At 40.5% G+C, this 22,340-nt stretch overlaps 1 protein-coding gene across 5 annotated transcripts in view; it reads left to right on the forward strand.

The window, feature by feature from the left end:
- The window catches only part of colq (collagen-like tail subunit (single strand of homotrimer) of asymmetric acetylcholinesterase), a 116,146-nt gene that overhangs the window by 55,548 nt on the left and 38,258 nt on the right, over window positions 1-22,340 (forward strand). For all 5 annotated transcript variants that reach the window (XM_043689504.1, XM_043689507.1, XM_043689506.1 and 2 more), the window contains 5 exons: window positions 2,065-2,127; window positions 7,402-7,428; window positions 8,564-8,608; window positions 8,778-8,813; window positions 19,195-19,275. In XM_043689504.1, coding sequence (XP_043545439.1) covers window positions 2,065-2,127; window positions 7,402-7,428; window positions 8,564-8,608; window positions 8,778-8,813; window positions 19,195-19,275 — 252 coding nt within the window. The remainder of the gene's footprint in view (window positions 1-2,064; window positions 2,128-7,401; window positions 7,429-8,563; window positions 8,609-8,777; window positions 8,814-19,194; window positions 19,276-22,340) is intronic.

Below are 22,340 nucleotides of genomic sequence, written 5' to 3' on the forward strand. Positions count from 1 at the left end.
ATTTGGATGGGCATATGAATAGGAAGGGTTTGGAAGGATATGGGCCGGGTGCTGGCAGGTGGGACTAGATTGGGATGGGATATCTGGTCGGCATGGACGGGTTGGACCGAAGGGTCTGTTTCCATGCTGTACATCTCTATGACTCTATTAGCTGAGACATAGCATATAAAAGCAGAAAAGCGGTGCCAGAAATATATAAAACACTGGCAAGACAACAAGTAGAATATTGTGCCACATACAGTTCTGATCACCATGTTAGAGGAAGGTTGTCCTCACCAGAGAAGGTAAAGAGCAGATTTACAAGGATTCTACTCAGAAAGAAGAATTTTTAGCTATGAGCAAAGCTCAGATAGGTTGGGGTTGTTTTCTTTGGAAAATAAGAGGTTGAGGAGAGATTTAATTGTATGCAAATTTATGAGGTACCTAATTGGAGTGGATTAAAAGAACCTCATTCTGTTAGGTGGGAGGCCAAAAAGCTCAGCCAAAGATTTAAAGTATTTAATAGAAGGATTAGAGAGTAATTTGCGAGACGTTATTTCAGCCAAAAGTATTAGGGTTTGGATTTCACTTCCTGCCACAATGGTAAAGGCCGAAACTATTTTGGATTTGTGCTTGGAAGTGCCTGATCTTGCTGACCATGAATGGAATGTGGGATTGGTTTCAATCACAGCATTATTATGGATAATGGATAACTGCTTGTTGGTCGGCATAGAGGCAATGGACTGAATGGCTTGTTTTTGTACTGTAAATATCTGTGATTCAATGAAATCGTGAGAGTTAAGGCAGGAATTGGATCATTGTCAAGTTTTCGTTATTGCAGATAATATACGCTGAAGTCATGAAGAAACTACTTTTCTCACTATACTGAGTACAGAGAATGATAACAATTGTTATACATGGACTCTGTCACTTACTTGACAGAGTAGCACTGCTAATCATCAAACCAGTGGCACAGTAATTTAGATTTGAGAGGGTAGGAAGAAGTAGTGTGATCAATAAGAAACAACATATTAACAATTACAGAACCAAATTCATTTCAAATAATGCATTGCTGTTTCTATTACAGGCATCCATTTTGGGCAGGTTCTTTTTTAAAAGATCACTATATTTACAAAACAAAATGTAATCATACCATACAGGAACTTCCTAACCAGACAGAGACAGATTTTATTGTTTGTAGGATAAGGAAGTCCCCCTGAAAATAGTTTCAAGCCCTGTGGGTAACTTCAATGAATCTGACAAGAAAGCAATGTAGGAAATTAAAAAGACAACTTGGATCCTTGCAAACTGTTAGTTCCTTCTTTCCCAACAGCCCACATGGTATCTGTACCTTGCCAGAGTCACTGGGGGAAGTACAGCAGGAAGTGCTTTTTAACTGAAACTGACAATTTGAGAAGGCTTTGATCAGTTGCACTTAGGATCACGAGAGGCTGATGTCTAAATCATTTCTTCTATTGGAGAGTGCTTTCACCCCTTGTCAAATGATTGCCATCTTCTTTAAAGGCACTTCACTTTCTTGCGCCTCAGACACATTCAGATCCCCCTCCTTGTTGCTAATCTTCGCTAAAGCTCCATTTTCCAACTCTGATGAAATGGAGAGGAGAAGGATCACCACCCCCTACTGCACCAGGAACAGAATGAGCAAATCCTGCAGCACCAGGTCACCCCAAAGGACAGATGGAATGGATACATGGATCTAGATGGAAGAAGATGCATCCCACGCACCAATGCAGGGTCCATGGGCAGAGGATCTTCTTTCTTATGTTACGACTCACCAGGATTGCATTCTGGAAATCAAGACCCATTACTCCCACTGTCATCATAAGACTTGAAGATTCTTTTTAGAAAAAAAGAATGGGACTATCTGGGTAGCTCTTTCAGGAGCTGGTAAAGGCATAATGGGTCAATGGCTTTGTTCTGCACTGTAAAAGTCTATGATTCTATGATATGATTCTACTTTGTTACATTGAAATTACTTAGAAATATAGTCCAGGCTGTTTGTGTCATTATGATCCAGCAATTTAGTGTTAATTACAATGAGTAATTTCTGTTTTCTAACTTAAGGGTGAAATGGGTGATCAAGGATTAATGGGATTACCAGGTGCAAGAGGACCAATGGGCCCGAAGGTTTGTATCTGCCTTTCCTGCATGTGCCATTTAATGACAGAAATACTTAGCATATTGTTCAGGAATTGAGAGAAAGCAAGTGCCTGCAGCAGTTTGGAAATGAACTAGATTGTGCAGATTCGGACATTAAGTTCATTTGATGTTGGGTAAGATATGATTGTACCTCCAATAACTCTCATCATTTTTGCTTTAGACCATTGCTATAATCAAGCTCTTATTCCCTATGGATCAGAGTGTGCCTTTATACACACAGTATCTATTCATGAAATTGCCCAAGGAAAGAGCCTTGCCTTCCAGCGTGTTGTCCAGCTTTTTCTTAATATTCAGCTAGAAGAATAAATGCTTTATTAGTCAATGTAATTTAGGGTATAAATTTTGCCTCACTTTATGTAATTGTTTAGCTGTAACTTTAATTAAAGTCAGTACCAACAGATTTTATTTGGTTACGGAATGCCTTATTTATATTTCCATAAATACATACACAATAAAGTACATGAGGTTTTGCTAATTGTCATTATAAATCTGGATCATCATCTACAGTAGGAAGGGTTTATGTGACATTTTGTCTAAAGATCACAAAGGGTGGAATTTTATCAGTCGTGTGGGGATTGGTCGGTTTGTGGTGGGGCCTGTAAAATGGCAATGGATTATGAACCATCTGTTGTCAATGGTGGAGAATGAAAAGCCTCTTCCCCCTCCCCACCCTCTGGCATTGTTGGACTTTCCGTCTTGTGAGGAAAATGCAAGCTAATCCAAGATAGTCTCTGAGCTAACTTGAAGCAGGGTCTTTCTTTTTAATAACACTTTGTTTTTTGGGGTCAGCCCCAGTGGCAATGGAGACACCAAAGCAAGAGCACTGGTTCACTTACATCCCTGAAGGCACTTATTTCATTGGGAGGGTGGTGTGCTTCAGTGTCACTTCCTCCATGTGCAGTTCCAGAAGTGACCACTGCTTCCACTGGCGCCACTGAGTTAACTGAGTCATTGGCCCTTCAACTGGCAATTCCTGGGGTCAACCAGCCACTGTAATAGTGCATGCTATTCCTGCAACAACCAATTTAGCTTATCACTTAAAGATGTGGCACCTGGTTCCCACAGACTGCTAAAGTGGGGTTGCCACCCAACCACCCCTCTCCCACTTACCCTGCTATCAACAGGGCCCCTAACACAAACCAAATTTAGCTCAAGTCCCCTCTTAAATCTGTCCTTGTTCTCCTATGTTGATGAAAGTGCAGCAATGTCTACTTCCTCAGGAGGCTAAGGAAATTTGGCACGCCCACAAGGATTCTGATGAATTCTCTCTGGATGCATCACATGGTTTGGCAAATGTTCTTCCCAAGTCTACAAGAAGCTACAGAGAGTCATGAACACAACCCAATCCATCTCGCAAACCAGCCTTCCCATCCACTGACTCCATCCATTGACTCCATCTATACTTCCCGATGCCTCAGGAAAGCAACCAACATAATCAAACACCCTTCCCACCTTGTTTATACTCTCTTCCATCCTCTTCTGTCAGGCAGAAGGTACAAACGTTTGTACGCACATATGAATCGATTCAAGAACAGCTTCTTCTCCATGTTTTTAGACTTCTCAATGGACTTCTCAAATTTTAAATTTGATGTTGATTATGCTCTCTGTGCACCTTCTCTGCAACTGTAATGTTGCATTCTTTGCTCTGTTCTATTATTCTATGCACATTGTATGGTGTAACCTGCCTGGGTATGCAAAACAGAGCTTTTCCTTGTGCCAAGGTACATGTGACGATAATAAATCGAATCAAAATCTTGTCACCTCTACTCAAGACAATACTAAGGCAGTACAAGCTGAACTGATGATATGGGAAAGGCTGTCCCAGGTAATCTTCAGAATTAGCTAGTGTTTGTTAAATGACCTTGTAAGGATAAGAATGATCGACCCAATCCTAACCCAGAAAATATTGTCTCCAGTCAAGGTTATAAGCTGACAATAGTTGAATTCTATAATGCAACAATGCAGATCGCTGTCTATATTAAGTATTGCTACTCATGGCAGCAACTTTGTGTATTAATGTATCACAACAGCTAAATGCAGCCACCTCAGCTGTGAATTTGGGTTTCCTCATTGAGTAACTTATAACTGCACCTTCAGGAAAATTCTTCCTCACCCAGAACATGGTACTTACCCAAACACAAATTTAACGTGACCACTCACACTCCAGTGATAGATCGAGAAAACTTACAAAAGCAGCAAAAATAACTCAATCAATAGTTTCCAATGGGAAATAAATTTACACTTTACACAAATGAACAAAAGAAATAGCTACAGTTATATATTACCATACCACGTCATAGCTGTTCATATAGAAGGGAGTATTTAGTGGGTGGCCCAGTGGCTCAGTGGTGCTGAACAGTGCCAGGGACCTGGGTTCGAATCCAGCATCGGGCGACTGTCTGTGTGAAGTTTGACATTCTCCCTGTGTATGCATGGGTTTTCTCCCACAATCCAAAAATGTGCAAGTCAGGTGAATTTGCCATGCTAAATTGCCCATAGTGTTAGTCAGGGGTAAACATAGGGGAATGGGTCTGGGTGGGTTACTCTTCAGAAGGTTGGTGTGGACTGGTTGGGCCAAATGATCTGTTTGCACTCTGTAGAGAATCTAATCTACTTTGAATTACAGATCCTTAGATAAATGGAACACACATTTGTGTAAAGTAAGATCCAACTAATAGGACAATCAATTAATTTGTTACTGGGTGTTGCTCAAGGGAGGAACGTTGGAATCTCCCTGCTCTTTCAAGAGTATCATGGGATTTCAAACACCATTACATTAGCCCACTGGATCAAGTTTAGCATCTAATTCAAAGGACAGCATCTTTAAAAACACAGCTCTTCTCAGTGCTGCGTTCATGACTGCGTACTTTAGGTACTCAGAGAATCAGAGAACGATCTGACATCTCAATAGGAATGAGAACAAACCTTACTTTGACTCTAACTTGGTTCATTTAATTTCAAGCTAGCTGCTCAGTTTTTTAGTCTAGACAGGAGACTTGTGAAAATCAGTATTAGTGACTGCGGAAAATCTCCTCTCTCAGTGATTATCATGAAAAAGAGATGTGGCATGGGAATATGTCTTAGAATTGGGCTTGAGCATGCTTGAATCATCAAAATATTTCAGTGCATTTCCTGAGTCATCTGTTATTCTGTTGAATCTTTGCTGGAACTTCCAGCAACATATTATGGTCTTTTGAGATTTCGAGATAACTTATTGAGGAAAGTGGATTAGGAAGAAACTAATCTTTCACTTAGTCAAAACCCGAGAAGCTAATGTACAGCAACAATCAGCTGCTCTTTTGAGACAGGTATAGCAGCTCTCTCTAAACTTGTCATGCAGCTGAGTGGCATCCACATGGTGCGGAAATCTATCTATAGTGCGCTTAATGGAAAAAAGACAACTTGTTCCTAAAGTCAAATGGAAATGAATTTTTTTTAAATATACGCACAAGTGGAAAGCTGATTGAAATATATCACAAAAGCCTGACACAGGAATTATTGATATAACAGACTCAAGCATAGCCGTTATATAGAATGTGTCATTGACAAAATCGAAGAGCAGCTTTGTAATCTGTCAATATCACCTTTTTTAAAAATAAATTGCTACAAGCAACAACCCACAAAACCTGGGACAACATTTTATCTCAGTATCATAATGCTAATCGAGTTGTATAATTGATAAAAATAATATATATTTTAAATTAGTTAGAGAGCACAATGCTGAAATCCAATTATGGAGTTCAGATGATGTAATGAATTGTGAAAATGCAATTCAAGACATTTATGACTGACACCTGAACCCTGAGATTAGCTTACACTTTTCAAATAACTCCCTGGTATCTTACTATTAATAACCTAACATTTCAATTTAACATGGGGGAAGGGTTTGTGTATTAGTTTTAGTACCTTTTTGTGCTACCAGTGGCTGTCACAGCAGATTCCAATTGCGAATGTATTCAGTGTCCTTGAACCATAATGCAGCTCATATAAGAGAATTTGAATTTGGCTGGAATTTTACTGACTGGGAATAAAATTCTGTCCTGCAACAGCATAATAGCTGAGTTAGAAACTATCGATTTGCATTACTGTATTAGCAGGCTATGTCCATGGTTTCTAAAAATCGCCTGAAGTGAAACTATTCTCATCCATGTATGAAATGATAGTAGTAAACTGTATATGCTGGAAATCTGAAATAAAAACACAGGATGCTAGAGACTTGCTGAGTTTTTCCAGCATTTTCTGTTTTTATTTCAATTATGAGATGAATTTGTTTCTTTTTAAAAGAGCATACTTCAATCAGGGATTGTGCAAGTATTTCAGCGTAAGTCACAAAGCCCTTTAATCTCTGAACAGAACCCTATGTAGGGTTCTGCAGGAGCCATTTTTAGTAAAACAAATGCTCACAGGAGATAATCTTTTTGCATTGGTTTAAATATAACAAGAGCAAGTTGGTTTAATGGGAAGAAATTCTGATTGTGGTGCTCACCAGAGCCTCAGCTTTTCTCAATTTATATTAATAACTTTGATAAAGGAATAGAGTTGTATATCCATGTTTGCAGATGGCATTAAATTGTTAGTGTTACACCTCACTAGGGAAGCACACTGAAAATCAAGTTCCATCATTCACTGAGTCATCACAAAAGATAATGACTTTTAAAAGTATACAGAATTTTCCAATTTACATATCTTTCAGAGCCATATTGACAAAGTATGGATCAAGTTTCTGACTTAACAACATTGACTATTTATTGCAAATAAATAGAATGTAGCTACAAATAAACAATTATGAACTTCAACATGTAAATTTACAAGTTAAAACTCTAACCTCCTTATAAACTTCCCCTCTACATGGGCACACAGATAGGAAAAGTATATGGGCATTATGGCCAATGGTAAAAACTGAGAAAGCACTTCAGTGGTTCCCATTTCACAGGATTTGCTGAGATAATTCTGGGTGAAGAAGGGTCACTGCACCAGAAACAATAGTTCTGCTCTCTCTCCTCAATTGCTGCCAGACCTGCTGAGTTTCTCCAGCAATTTCTGTTCTTGTTTCAGATTTCCAGCATCGCAATTCTCTGTTTGGTTTGAAAGGTTTGTGTTAAATAATTGTATTCCTAAGATCGAACTGTACATCAGTGCATATGAAATAACAATAAAGTATGCAGATTTTTTGTCCCTATTTACAGTGAAATTTCTTGACTGAACATGAATAATTCATTGCATTTGTATTCCATTTTCTAGGGTATGATGGGACATAAAGGTGAAAAGGTCAGTAAACCATTAAACATGTTTGAACTAATCCTACAACACTCAATATTTAGGTTCTCCATAGTTAAAACATTGTAGCTTAGATTTACAGACCAAGAAATTCATCCCTAGTCAGTGATGGTTCAGTTCCTCTCTGCCTTTGGTGGAATATGCTGCTGATATTGATTTCAATTTCCCTGCAATAGTGACAGGGTAATTAATTCTCCTTACTACGCAGCTACCTGTGCTGTAAGTGATTGGCGAGTGAGGACTGAATTTGCTGTCCAAGTAAGAGCAACATCGGAATGTAGGACACTCTGTTCTTCGGGCCTGTATCACCATTTGGTAAGGTAATACCTGAAGTGGCTGTGCCTCAAGTTGAGTTCCCTGTCTTCACCCTCCAGCCCCCACAGCCCCAGCTCTTGACTCCTTGCCTTTCAAAACTCAATCTAACACTACCTCAAATAAATACAGTGACAGTACTTTATTGGGAAGTGAATTCCAAATGCTAACATCCTACTGAGATAAAGAAATTCTCTTCATCTCTGTCTTAAAAGGTAGCCATCTCAAACCTTTCTTAAACTGTGCCTGCCATTCAAAAAAGGGAACCATCCCCTCCTACCCACCACACCTTGTATCTATCTTATCAAGTTCTTCAGGATCTTAGATGTTTCGATAAGATCATTTTTCATTCTTCAACATTCCAGTGAGTACAGGCCCAGTGTACTCTAGGATTCTAAATTTCCTTCTAAGATTATTGCTGTCCTCCCAGGAATGAGGCAAGTATTGATGACAGCTGCTATGGAGCATGCCCAGTACAGTCATAGAGTCATAGAGATGTACAGCATGGAAACAGACCCTTCGGTCCAACCCGTCCATGCCGACCAGATATCCCAACCCAATCTAGTCCCATCTGCCAGCACCCGGCCCATATCCCTCCAAACCCTTCCTATTCATATACCCATCCAAATGCCTCTTCCTTGGACTAACTGAACCCCAGCAACCTGTTAGAACTGTCAAGACAGGGGAAGGATAAACCTAGATAGCATTTTAAACACAGTGAACATTGTTTATCATTCTATCAGTCATTATGTTCTGAAAAGGATAGGTTAAAATGTGAAAAATAATGTATTCTTACAAAGTATGCTTTTTACAGGGGATAAGAGGTGAACGAGGTCAACAAGGAATCAAAGGAGAAATGGTAAGAACAATTTCCTTCTAATCTATAGGGTAGATGATGTCATAGTTTACATATATTATTTGCTGTATTTTGTTATACTGAGATTATAAAGTAGGAGATGAGCCTTAACTTCAAAAATGGAAGACAAATGTAGAAAGTTATTGACCTTCTGAATCTCTTTAAATTTCAGGGTGTTATGGGTCTTCCTGGAATGCTTGGACAGAAAGTAAGTACCCACTGTACAATGATTGATAAAATGATGCAGCACAAGTAGGAAGCCATTTGGCACATTGTGCCAGTTTTGGGACCATTAGTAAAATATGGCATGAGGCCTTAGCAGTTAGCACGGCTGCCTCACAGTGCCAGTGACCCAGGTTCGATTCTACTCTCGGGCAGCTATGTGCGTGGGTTTCCTTTGGGTGTTTTGGTTTCTTCCCATAGTCCAAAGATGCGCAGGCTAAGTGGATTAGCGATGGGAATTGCAGCACTACAGAGATAGGGTAGTGGGTTGTTTCTGGACGGGATACTCCTCGGACAGTCAATGTGGATTCAATGGGTCCTATGGCCTGCTTCCTCACAGGAAAAGCTAGGCTAAACTTAACTGAATTCATCATTTTTAGCAAATCAAGTGACCTTAATATATCAAAAACTAAAAGCTGGTAGATAGAAGTTAGGAAAATAGTGATTGGAAGTAGAAAATAAATAAAGCAAAAGGAGACTACAATTTTTTCTAATTTTAAATTTATACCACTTAGTATCAAAAACAATAGGAATAAGTATCACCAACAAGTAGTCTACTTGTTAGTCTGGAATAGTTATCAACATCTTATTGTTGTGCCTGGTTTTAAAAAAGCAGTAATTTTAATAGAGCTGCATTGTGCATGGTTCTCATTCATTTAAATGTGCCCAGGTTGTTTTTATTCAGGTAATTAAAACCTGTTATTGTTGCCAGAATAATTTGTGTGGAATATGAACATTTTGCAACGTTAATAAATTGAATTTGTGTTGTACTATTGTCACCATGCCCCATACTGTGATCCTCAAATGATGTGAAAGGTAGAGAAAGTTAAAAATCACACAGCGCCAGGTTATTGTCCAACAGGTTTATTTGGAAGCACTAGCTTTCAGAGCGCTGCTCCTTCATCGGGTAGTTGTGGAGTACAAGATTATAGTGTCATACAGTGATATATTGAACAAACCTGGATTGTTCAATATATCACTGTATGACACTGTAATCTTATGCTATAAATTCTGTGTCCTACAATCTTATCCTCCACAACCACCTGATGAAGGAGCAGCGCTCCGAAAGCTAGTGCTTCCAAATAAACCTGTTGGACTGTGATTTTTAACTTTGTCCACCCCAGTCCAACACCAGCTGGACTTACTTCCCATATCCGGACAGCATCAAGAGCCACCTTGCAAATAAAGAAAATGTGTGCAGATACTGCAGTGAGAGGAGAGTGATTTATAGCTATGCACAGCTTCAGGCAAAATTGCTTACTATAAATTTAAGACATAATCCTCAGAGAAGGGTGTAATCATTTTTGCTGTGCACACGGGTTGCCTTATATCATTCATAATTATAACCATTTGAGATTTCTCCATTTATGTAAAGTAAACAGTGCCGAGGTGTTGCTGCATGGCAGCTCTGTGTGTGGGCACTCTCTCCTTAGTGCAACATGTCTTCCAGGATGAACAGACTGAAATGCCTGCAGAGATAATCTTATATATCAGCTTGTGACAGATGCTTGTGATGTATTAACACCTAAGCAGATTTCTTCAGGCCTAAAATCTTTATTCTGACTCTCCTGCCTACTGCACCAGGTACTCTGTTTCTCTTAAGTAGGATTTCTACCAATCCTATAAGGTGTGTGCTTCTCTGTAGCTCTTCCCTCTAGAGCTTTCCCTATTTTGTCGTCATATCTGGTTTCCCTTGGGCCACAATGTTCCATCCTTCATGAATATGGCTGAGTTTTAATTACCTCAGCTTTCAGCTCAATTCCAGCTGTTTGAATGTCTCATTATTGACATTTGTACTGCTAGTTGAGATTATTGATTCTGCTGCTTTATTGAATGGCCCGCTGTGTGAGTGATGTACTGCAGCTCCAGCACAACAGTAAAATGAGAAATTAACTGTCATGCTTGGTAACTCAGAGAATTAAGCAATATGCAGTTAGCTCCTCAGTAGTGCTAAAATAACTATTTCTAAGCTTGTATCTTACGACACTATTATGCCTGTCTTTTTCATCTTCAGCTATGGAAAGTATTTGTTAATACAGGCTGATTCTACATGATCTAAATATTAGCAATTTCCCAAGATCCCCAAACTCTTTACCTCCCACGAACCATATGTATATAGTTACTGGTTCAGTGTTCTCCATCCCACACACTGCCACCCTCCCCCCCATTTGGGCCTTTCCATGTGGCAGAAACAGCAAAACACTCTGCGACTTCAAATTACAGATGTGTCAAACTAGCAGTCAATTCCGCATTCTCTGCTGCTGTGGAAATGACAGCAGACATGAGGCAGGGTTAGAAATGTTTCCACACTCCGTGGCAAAACAATGGAGTAGCTACCTAATTAATTACAAAACTTCAGTAAGTAAAAGTGGTAGCCCTGCTAATAGTGCTGGAGAGACAGTACTCCAGGCTGGATTGTAGACCTCACAAAGGAAGAAAAAAAGCCAGACAGCAGGGTTTTAAAAGGCTTACTTTGAGCCCCATATTAGTGTTAATTATGAATGTATGTGTCTAACATCAGAGTTGAAGTGAAGAGCATGAGTATTTATCAGTATGTGCTATACTGGGATATCTAGCTGGATCCTAAGTGTGGAAAAATGATCTCTACTTGGAGATAGGATTGTGTTAGGCATAAGAAATGCTGCCATGTGAGCATGTCTAATGAGATAGGAGCAAATTATTCTCAGGGTGGGGGGAGGGCCTGGTTAGGAGAGGGAGACTGCTCTAATTGCAAGGAGCTGAATCACTGCATACAAGTGTTTAGCTTGAAAAATGCGAGGCAACCCTATAAAGGTCGCTGCTGGAGAGATGCCACCTGATTAGATTGACAGACCATTCTGTGCCATGCAACAGGTTGCCACTGTCAGGTCTGAAGGAGATGAATGGCTTGTGATTGTTGGAATGATGACTGCAGAAGGAGAGCATTGAGTTGATATGATGTGTCAGATAGACACTGGTGCTTAATGCATCAGGAAATTCATAGACCTCCTGCATGAAATGGCTCACAATGGTAACCAGAAATGCATCTGTTGAAAGTAAGGTTGAGGCACTATGATGTAATGATCCTGATGCCTAGAGAACAAATGAAACTGAGAACCCAAAACAAATGGGAAGAACAGAGACCTGGGGTTCCGATTGTAGACATTAAGCAAAATCCATTCACCTCAGCTGAAGCAAGGCCACAGCTTGGATTAGTAATGCTAAACCTTAATCCTAAATTTGCAGCATTTCAAAGATGACTAAGCCATTGATTACTGAACAGATCCTTGAAGACCACAAAATGTTTTTCCATGTTATGGACGTTTTCCTCATAAATTTTATCTTTGAGTAAATCAGAATGTGAGATCCACTCAGTGTCTGTTGAGGAGAGTTCCAGTTACCCTCAACTTTGGCCTGGGAGATAAGATAGAGGAGCTGCAAAAGTAGGAAATAATCAAGAAAGTGACACCTCCTAAGGAATGGATTAACAGATTGTTAGCAGTGCAAAAGCCTGAAAAATTGAGGATCCAAAGGACCTCAATGAAGTTTTGAAGACAGCTCACTACCCCCTGCCAACCACTGAATAAACATTGCCATTAATAACCAAGGCAATGGTCTTTATTACCCTTGATATAAAGAATGGCTACTGACAATTGAAGCAGGATGAATTGCCCTTTCTAAGTGACATCCTGGAAGCCATTTGGGAGATACAGGTGATGTTAGACATTTCCACTATTCGAAAAAAGTATTGATGCAGTCAACACAAAGTAGACAGCGATTTTCCCAAGGTTGAAGCTGTTGTGTGTGATCTGTTAGTCTGTGTATGTCAAGAAATAGTAGAAGGATCTATTGCACACCATAATCAGAATGTAGTGCAGCTGCTAGAGAGAGCTCACCAAATGCACCTGGAGCTGAAAAGAAAGATGGTGCAATTGAAGATGCCTGAAATCAAGTACATAGATCATGTCTGAAAATGTGTTGCTGGAAAAGCACAGCAGGTCAGGCAGCATCCAAGGAGCAGGAGAATCGACGTTTCGGGCATAAGCCCTTCTTCAGAAATGTCGATTCTCCTGTTCCCTGGATGCTGCCTGACCTGCTGTGCTTTTCCAGCAACACATTTTCAGCTCTGATCTCCAGCATCTGCAGTCCTCACTTTCTCCTCCTACACAGATCATGTACTGACAGCAAACGGACTTCTCCTGGATCCAAGCAAGGTGGAGCTCTCATAGTAATGCAATAACCAACAGATGTGAAGGCAGCGCAATGACTTGTTGAATTTCTAGCAGGTTTTTGCCTATTTTGTCATTGCCTAGTTTGGAGTGTGAGCCTTTGTGTAAGTTCACTGATAAAAGCACGTAGTGGTATTGGGACCAGGAACAAAAAGTGCTTTTGCTAGAATTAACCAACTAATGGCAACAAAACCAGGGTTGAAGTACTATAATGTCAATGATGAAGTTGCCATGCCGTGCAATGCCAGTGAGACAGGTCTTGGAGCAACCTTTGCGCAGTAAAGACAACCAATTACTGTACATTTACATTCAGTGTGTTAATGCAAACCAAGCAATGTTTGAGAAAGTGTGCCTGATTATTATCTTTGCTTGTGAGTATTTTGATGAATACGTGAAAGTGGAGACCAAAAAGCCACTTCACAGAATCTTTGTTAAATCATTTCTACCTGCTCCAAAGCCTCTGCAAAGTCCCTGAAAAGAATGGTTCATTCTTTGAAGAGATATTACCCCTGGACATGACATAAAAACAAGATTAACCTTGCCAACATGCTATCAATAGCAGCACTCCCGATGAAGAAAGTCGAGATGCTAAAACAGAATGCTAACATTTTCAGATTCAATGAGAAGCAATAGCTGGATATGCTTTGGAAGTCTTCAGTGAATCTGAAAGGAAAGTGTCTTGTTCAAATCAAGCAATTCATACAACAATTCAAAATTCTCCATGTGGTGTATGTCATGTTGCAAATATCAAGGTCATAACTGTTACTCTAATAGAAGGTTTGAAGATTATGTTATTGCTTTCGATAGCATCTTTAGCAAAGGAACTGGAGTAATTATCCCTGCAGTGAGATATTGAATTGCAAGCTATCAAGGATTTGAGTTTGGTATAAGGAAGGTTGTACTGGTATGAGAAGTATTCTTCTGGGCAAACTGTGGGTCGTGATATTAAGGACCACATCAGTTCTGCAGTGCTTGTAATAACTACTAAGCTAAGCAAATGAAAGATCCAGTTATCACTCATCACTTCCCAGCTGGACCACAGATGGATCTTAGAGTAAACATCTTCACTCTCTCACAGAAGCTGATTATCTTCTCAATGTCCATTACTGTTCTGATCACTGGGAGTTAGGTCAGCGAATGTTAATGATTACCAGTGAAACTGTAGAATGCCTGACACCAGTCACTAAGATATTCATGGTGATGAGTGACAATGGCAGTCATAAATTCAAACATTTCATAAAGGATTGGCAAATTCAACGCCGTATATCATCTCCACGCTGTCCTCAGTCAAATGGAAAGGCTGAGATGGATTTGAAAATCACTAAATGGATCGTAAAGAAATCTAGCAAACCATCGCAAACATATACAAGGCAATCCTAGAGCTCCAAAAGGGAATAAATAGCAATACTGTGAACAGTTTGGGCTCCTTCCAAACCCAGGACCAATTCCATTTAGAAGTACAAAGGCAACAGATATAAGAGAACATCACCACCTGCAAGTTCCCCTCAAGCCACTCCCCATCCTGACTTGGAAACACGTTGCCATTCCATCAGTGTTGCTCGGTCAAAATCCTGGAATTCTGTCCCTAACAATATTGTGGGTCTACACACAGCACATGGACTGCAGTTGTTCAAGAAGGTAGCTCACCACCACCTTCTCAGGAGCCATTAGAGATGGATAATAAATTCTGGCCCAACCAGAAATGCCCACATGCCATGATTGGAGAAACAAAATACCAGTGTTGGAGGCAGTGCAGAGAAGGTTCACTAGCCTGATACAAGGTATGGAGAGACGATCTTATGAGGGGACATTGATCAGGATGGACCTGTACTTGAAATTTTGAAGAAGGAGAGGTGACTTTATTGAAACATAAAAGATTCTTTGGGGGCTTGGCAGAATAGTTGCAGATAACTCGTTTCCTTTGTGCCCTTTCCTTTGGACCAAAGGGCATAATCTCAGAATAAATATTAATACATTTAAGAAGCAGATGAGAAGAATTTTGTTTCTGAGGGTAGTGGTATTCTGTACTGCAGAGGGCTGTCAAGTCTGGGTCATTAAGTATATTCAAGTCTGAGATAGTCAGATCTTTAGTCAGTAAGGGAATCAAGGGATACAGGAAAAAGGCAGGAAAGCAGAGTTGAGAATTTTCAGATCAACCATGGAAGGGTTGATGGAGAAAGGGATGGGGGATGTTTGGACAGTCCTGAAGAAGGGTACTACCTGATACGTTGACTTCTCCACCACCTGATGCTGTCTGGCTTGCTGTGTTCTTCCAGCCTCCTGTTTGTCACCTTTCACCTTAGCACTCTACAGCCTTCTGGGCTTGGCAGTGAGTACAACAGTTTGGGAAAAAAAAACCCTACCTCTGTCTCCATTTTGTTTCCCTTTTTAGCTTTTTGCTTCTAGTTATTTCTTAGATCATTTTCCTTTGCTTTTGTATGGCTATCATCCTGTCTTCAAACCTCGTCTCCCCTGCGCTCCCTATAGTTGGTTCAGGGTGAGCCAGGGAAGAGGGGGAGAAGTTGGGAAAACCTGAGGAGTCTGGGTTTCTGAAGCTGGCTGGGTAGAAATGCTGACTCTGGGCTTCACCACAATATCCACAAATAAAACCAAAAGAATAAAGTACAAGACATTCTTTTGGCCCTTGCACCTCAGCCCCACTCATTTCCCATGCCATGGAGTGACCTCTACCCATCCTTCATGTTCCTCCATACCTTTTGCCCCTCTGCACATCCCCATAGTGCCCACCCCTTAATATCGTATGCCCCATCACCTATCTCAAACAGCCTTCATAACCCAAATCTCCTCTATCGATCCCCATGGCCCCTCAAATGCTTTCATACTTCCACCCTTCCTTCATCTAAATGTCAATTCACCTCCTGTTTCCTCATACCTCAGCATGCAGGAGAGTATCACCATGAAATGGCACCATGCCTGGCGACATTAGACACTTTTCACTGTACTCTTGTACTTGAGTATACATGACAATAAAAGTCTAAATCTAATTCTAAAACATCTAAAATGTGGAACTATACTGTTTGGAGTTTGATATTGCAATGCAAAGTCTGACGTGTATATGTTTTGAAACAATAGGATGTGCTTGACAACCATAAGCTGTTCATAGTCATCTGGATCTAGAACCTAGATACAGAGTTAAATATGTGGGAGTGATAAGAAGGGAAATTACGGCTAATAACTGGCCTGATGCCCTTGAGTGAAAGGCAGACCTGGCGCCAGTGTAGGAAAATAAGGTGTCTAGCAGTGTTCAACTCCCAAACCCAGGACACCAAATTCAACTGTAACAAATCCACACATCAATTAGCTCAGTCTGACTTCCACTGTTATGTTCTTGGTGGCAAAACTCTATGAGAGCTGCTCACTGTACTATTGTATTGTTTATGTAATGACATTCAATATAAAACTTAGAAAAGTTCCATAATTCACAATGCACCTCTGAGATATATCCTGCTTACTATAAGACATGTACCAATGAAACACATGCATAACAATAAAATAAATGTGCCCTCATCATTTCTCAAATATGTCACATATGAAACAATTTTAAAGAAAGAGCAAGCAAATAAAAGACAGAGTTTAATGCTTCCGTTTGGTAGCAGGGACACCACTCTAATTCCCATTTAAGTTCAGGGTTGCTTATGGGCAGCCTTCCTGTTCTGATACGAGTTGAAGCAATTAAGTGGTCACTTACAGAGTCATAGAGCTGTGCAGCATGGAGACAGACCCTTCGGTCCAACACGTCCATGCCAACCAGAAATCCTAATCCAATCTAGTCCCATTTGTCAGCATTTGGCCCATATCCCTCTAAACCCTTCCTATTCATATACCCATCCAGATGCCTTTTAAATGTTGTAATTGTACCAACCTCCACCACTTCCTCTGGCAGCTCATTCTATAGATACACCACCCTCTGCGTGAAAATGTTGCCTCTCAGGTACCTTTTAAATCTTTCCTCTCTCTAGCTTTGTGCCTACTTAATAAGCTTCTTCTGCTGCTCCTGATATTTAACTAGTGGCAGGCTGGGAGACTAACAAAAGAACTCTGTTGTATATGTCTATGGCCTTCTATGGGAGGCAAGGCAAAAGTGAGGACTGCAGATGCTGGAGATAAGAGTCTAGATTAGAGTGGTGCTGGAAAAGCACAGCAGGTCAGGTAGCATCCGAGGAGCAGGAAAATCGACGTTTCGGGCAAAAGCCCTTCATTCCTGATGAAGGGCTTTTGCCTGAAGCATGGATTTTCCTCTCCTCAGATGTTGCCTGACCTGCTGTGCTTTTCCAGCACCACTCTAATCTAAACTTCTATGGGTGGCAGGGTGGTGACCCCCCAGTTAGACACTTTCTGTAACTGAGGAACCCAGTATCAGGAAAGGATTGTCCACCTCTCATTGCCCCATCCTCTGACCACACCCCACACCCCCACCACCCCATCTTCCCTAACCGGCAAACCCCTCCACAGAAACTCCCTTGTTTGTTTAGCTCCAAGAATCTATGATGAATCCTAGTGGAGGCCTAAGGGTCTTCCTGGCAAAGTCCCCACTCCTTCCAAATCTGCTAGTAACAGAGGTCAGAGGTTGAATGCTCTCCAGGGTGGGATTTTCATTCTGCTTAGGTAAAAGCAGGGGCAGCACAATGATTCAGTGGTTAGCACTGGTGCCTCACAGCTCCAGGGACCTGGGTTTGATTCCACCCTCGGGTGACTGTCTGTGTGGAGTTTGCACATTCTCCCTTGGTCTGTGTGGGTTTCCTCCGCGTGCTCTGGTTTCCTCCCACAGTCCAGGTTAGGTGGCTTGGCTGTGTTAAATTGCCCATGAGGTCCAAGGATATGCAGGCTAGGTGGATTAGCCATAGTGAAATGTAGAGAGGTGGGTCTGGATGGGATGCTCTTCGGAGGGGCAGTGTGGACTCAATGGGCCAAATGGCTAGCTTCTGCACTGTGGGGATTCAATGTACAACATTTCAATGTAACCCAGGGAATTAAGTTTTGCCAGGAAAGTTTCCAATGCATATTAGGGAGTTAATTCCTTTCGAGTTGGGGACCTCAGGAACAGGTGGGATTTGAACCCAGGTCTCTTATCTCAGAGGAAGGATCACTACCAGTGAGCTACTATAGCTGTGTATATTGGTTCAAACATAGACAGGTAGGAAAAGTTTCTAATCCTCAAACTGTAGACAGTTAAGGTTAAATCAGTCAGGAACCAGCAACTCATAGAAAGCAACAACATCAATTTGTTTGTCGTGGCATGAGTAAGGATCATTCAACCAGCTATAAAGGAAGTTAATCAAATCAGAGAAACAACTTGTCTAATTTATTTGACTGTCATGTTTCTCCTAGCCAGCCGACACTGAAAGCATACGGTTGTATGATATAAGAAACATTCCAAACTTAAATAATTCACCCAAACCTATTTAAAACTGCACATACAGCTGCCCAGGAACCTTTGGAAGATGTTGAGGCTCCTTAAAGGGTCATTGGCTTGAGACTTGTACCAAGTATCCTTTGGTATTCTCTGAGATATTCAGACACCAGAGGTTTGTAATAGTCTTTCTTATCTGTGACTTAAGAGTGTGGGTGTGGGGGGTGAGGCGGGACAGGGAAAGGTGATGGGAATTCTTGTGTATAAGTTAAAGTCGCCATAGCATTATCAGACCATAGGCTACTCTCTCATTAGAGAGTGACAATGGTAGCGGTTTATTCTGAGGGTCACCATGCCTCAGACGAGGGAAGAGGTTGAGAAGGAGAGTCCTTCATGGACCTTCAGCCAGTGTTGGAATTGAACCCATGCTATTGGCATCACTCTGTGTCATAGCAGCCAACTGAACCCCAATTCTTATGGAAAATGTATTATCGATTACCATTTGGGAAAATTTTGCGCCAGCAGGAACTGGCAATTTGGTTTTACAAATGGTGGAAAGTGTAAATTATTAAATACGCATTTTCAAATTACCAATAAGAAGACAAATGGATGTAACTTCAAAATCCTAGATTTCATGTGGTGCTCAAAATATGACTGTCAAATACTTTCCTTCAGTGTTGTAGTTAAAAGAACACATAAGAATTCAGGTTTTACAAATGTTAACAAAACTGTGGAATAATAATGACATATCAAGAACCTAACGTTTTAACATAATATCTTTCATAAAGGGTGAAATGGGTCCAAAGGGAGAATCTGGAGCCCCTGGACACAGAGGACCTGTTGGCAGACCTGGAAAGAGAGGAAAATCTGTAAGAGTATTTTTCCCATCTATCTATTACTTTGTTTCCTATTTTAGGTTTATATTTTGGATGACAATTCAAGTTTTGTGGCTGTGCACATGGTTAAAGTTGTATGAAGGTGTAAAGAACTGAAAGGTTCATCCAATGTATCGATATCACATGAACTTGCGTGGGAGAACATGGGATTCAGAGTCAGACCTAACATTGAGATTTCCCCCATAATCTCAACAACGATGGGCAAGGTGTTTTTTTCAATGGGGGCCTGAATGACGTGGGCCATTGCCAGATATTTGGCAGAATCAGACACTAAGTGCAGTGAGGCCCACCTCAACATTAAGATCATCTCGCTCTATCTTTGATGCTGTTCTCGAGCATTGTGGGAAATTTCTTGCTAGGTAGTAGTGTGATGCAGTTAAGTGGGGGGAAGTGATTGAACGTTAATCACCTTGTTCGCCAACCAACTTCCCATACTAATATTCAGCTTCTATCTTACAAACTTCCCCGAACAAACTAGACATCGGGAAAACCCAACATGGAAACCATTAGTAGGTTCACCTCGGAGTTTGCTCCCAAGGATGTCAGTGTTGTTTACAAACTGCAGCTCAGGATATTATCCATAGACACCAGCTGCACGCACTCTTGCTTCAAAGGAAATTGGCATACAGCATTCAGCAACCTCTCATAGCACCTCACTGATGCACTGGCAGTGTGCTCTGGAAGCACAGACTTGCACTGCAGGGTGCTCTGGCAACTGGCATTGAAAGGATGTTGCGAGGACACAAGGTGCATCTCACAGTTGCTCAATTTCTGTCTTACTGTTTGCTCAATTAGTGCCTCCCTGCATGTCTGTATCATATACATCATGCTATGCTAATTAGTGCAGTCGCAGAAGGAAGCAATTTGTCTTGCTGGTCAGCAGAACTCAGTGAATGGGGCGGACATCTTGCTGCATGCAGTGTGCTATGTCAATCTTACATCAGCTCTATGGACCAACAGCTTAGCAGCAAATACACAATGCACATGCAGCAAGTAGACAGCCATATCTCCAAAACTTAATGGATAGTCCTCACTAGAGTCCATGCTGGAACTGTTCATTCAGACAGTGCTGCACCCTCAGATGTCAGTCCACGTGATTGGCCAAAGTGAGGTGTGAATTTGTAGGATGGTGGTGGGGTCTTGGTCAGCGTGTCCATCCCTCGGCTGAAATAAAATAACAATGATCACAAAATTATTAGATTCCCATAAGACCCATCTAATTCATTCATTTCATTTGCTGTCTTTGTAGAGTCAGGCCTACAAGTTATTAGATGCCTTGTCAAGTGGTTGACTCTGAACTGTCATTAGAAATAGCATAGCCACTCTGTTAAATTCACAATGAATAACAAGTGTTGATCTTGGGGATCAGAGTGAGAGGAATTTCCCAGACAACATACAACCACAATCTCCTTCCCACCCTGTGACCTGGTTTAGCACATGCAATGAATTATTCTAACCTGCTATGTTCTAATGCTCATTTAGACTTTGTCTTAATATTCAAGCATACTAAATCCCCATTTTTTTATAATAGTCACCTCAGAGTAATATCTCAGTGAAAAATTGTCTGTCAATTCTCAATAAGGAGGCATCTATTCTAACATCTCACATGAATCATCTCTCACATCTTCAATCCCTTTTAACTCTCCAGTGAAGAGTAATGTCTCAAATCTCAGTGCACATTATTCTATGTCAAACTCCAGTGAATTTTTTTCACTCCAATATCGGTGAAAAACAGTTCAACTGTCAGTAAAAATATATGGTGTTAAAAATAGCTGTAGAGTGTGGCTAGACTTTGATGGACTACTTTTGAGAAATTCAATTTTAAAGTATGGGTGCTCATAAACAAAGTCATAAAATGAGACACCTTGGATTTTATATTAATGGGCAAGAAGGATAACAATAACAATTTTGCTTGATAACAGTCAGGTATGTCATTACAGAAAGGGCATTAAAGCCATGGATTACATACAGCAAAAGATCACCACAGTGATATGAGTGGAGACCTATGGTAACAAGAAGAGACTTGAGTCAGAGAGATTATTTACAATGCAGCATGGACAACTAAGATGAAATTTCTTCAGTGTTTATACATTGTCAATGATCTTTTAAGGGGTGAATAGGGAAAAGTTATTTCTTCCAACTGGGGAGACAGTGACAAGACAACACAAATCTTAAATAATCCGTAAGAGAGTGAAGAAAGTGATTTAGATAAACATGTGAAGCAGAGGAAGACAGAGGATTAGAAATTTCTTCAGTGTTTATACATTGTCAATGATCTTTTAAGGGGTGAATAGGGAAAAGTTATTTCTTCCAACTGGGGAGACAGTGACAAGACAACACAAATCTTAAATAATCCGTAAGAGAGTGAAGAAAGTGATTTAGATAAACATGTGAAGCAGAGGAAGACAGAGGATTAGTTTTTTTATAGATATTTTTATTAGAATTTTAACATTTTTACAAGTTTACAAAAATAAACAAAACTCTCAAATACAAACATTGATATACAATTAAATCAAATATACAATAACCAAAATTTAACAAAAGAAAAAAAAATACCGAAAAAGGAAAAAAAACTCAACTGTCTACTAATCTAACCTACAACTAACCAGAGTGTATATTTAAGTCTCTTACATGCTCGGAATGTGTTAACATCAGATGTAATAAAACCCGTATTCGTGCGGGATTCCTCTCCTAAGGGGCCCTGGACCAGCCAGGTTTGTAATCTCAATTAAATAAAAGCCCTTGTTAGGATAGCCGAAATATCTGTATTTATGTAATTCAAGAAGGGCTGCCATATTTTATAAAATAATTCGGTCTTTCGGTACACCATATTTGTAAGGAAGTCAAGGGGAATACATTCCATAATTAATCGGTGCCAATTTGAAAGTCCAGGGGGGCCCTCAGCCACCCAGTTCACCAAAATATTTTTCCTTGCACAGAAAGAAAGAATAGAAAATAGTCTCTTCCCGTACGTGTCCAGGGAGGGAAAGTTCGAAAAGCCCAAAAGGAGAGATACAGGGTACACTTTAATTTCCGTT

Source organism: Chiloscyllium plagiosum, chromosome 5 (assembly GCF_004010195.1).
Source record: "Chiloscyllium plagiosum isolate BGI_BamShark_2017 chromosome 5, ASM401019v2, whole genome shotgun sequence".
NCBI lineage: Eukaryota > Metazoa > Chordata > Chondrichthyes > Orectolobiformes > Hemiscylliidae > Chiloscyllium > Chiloscyllium plagiosum.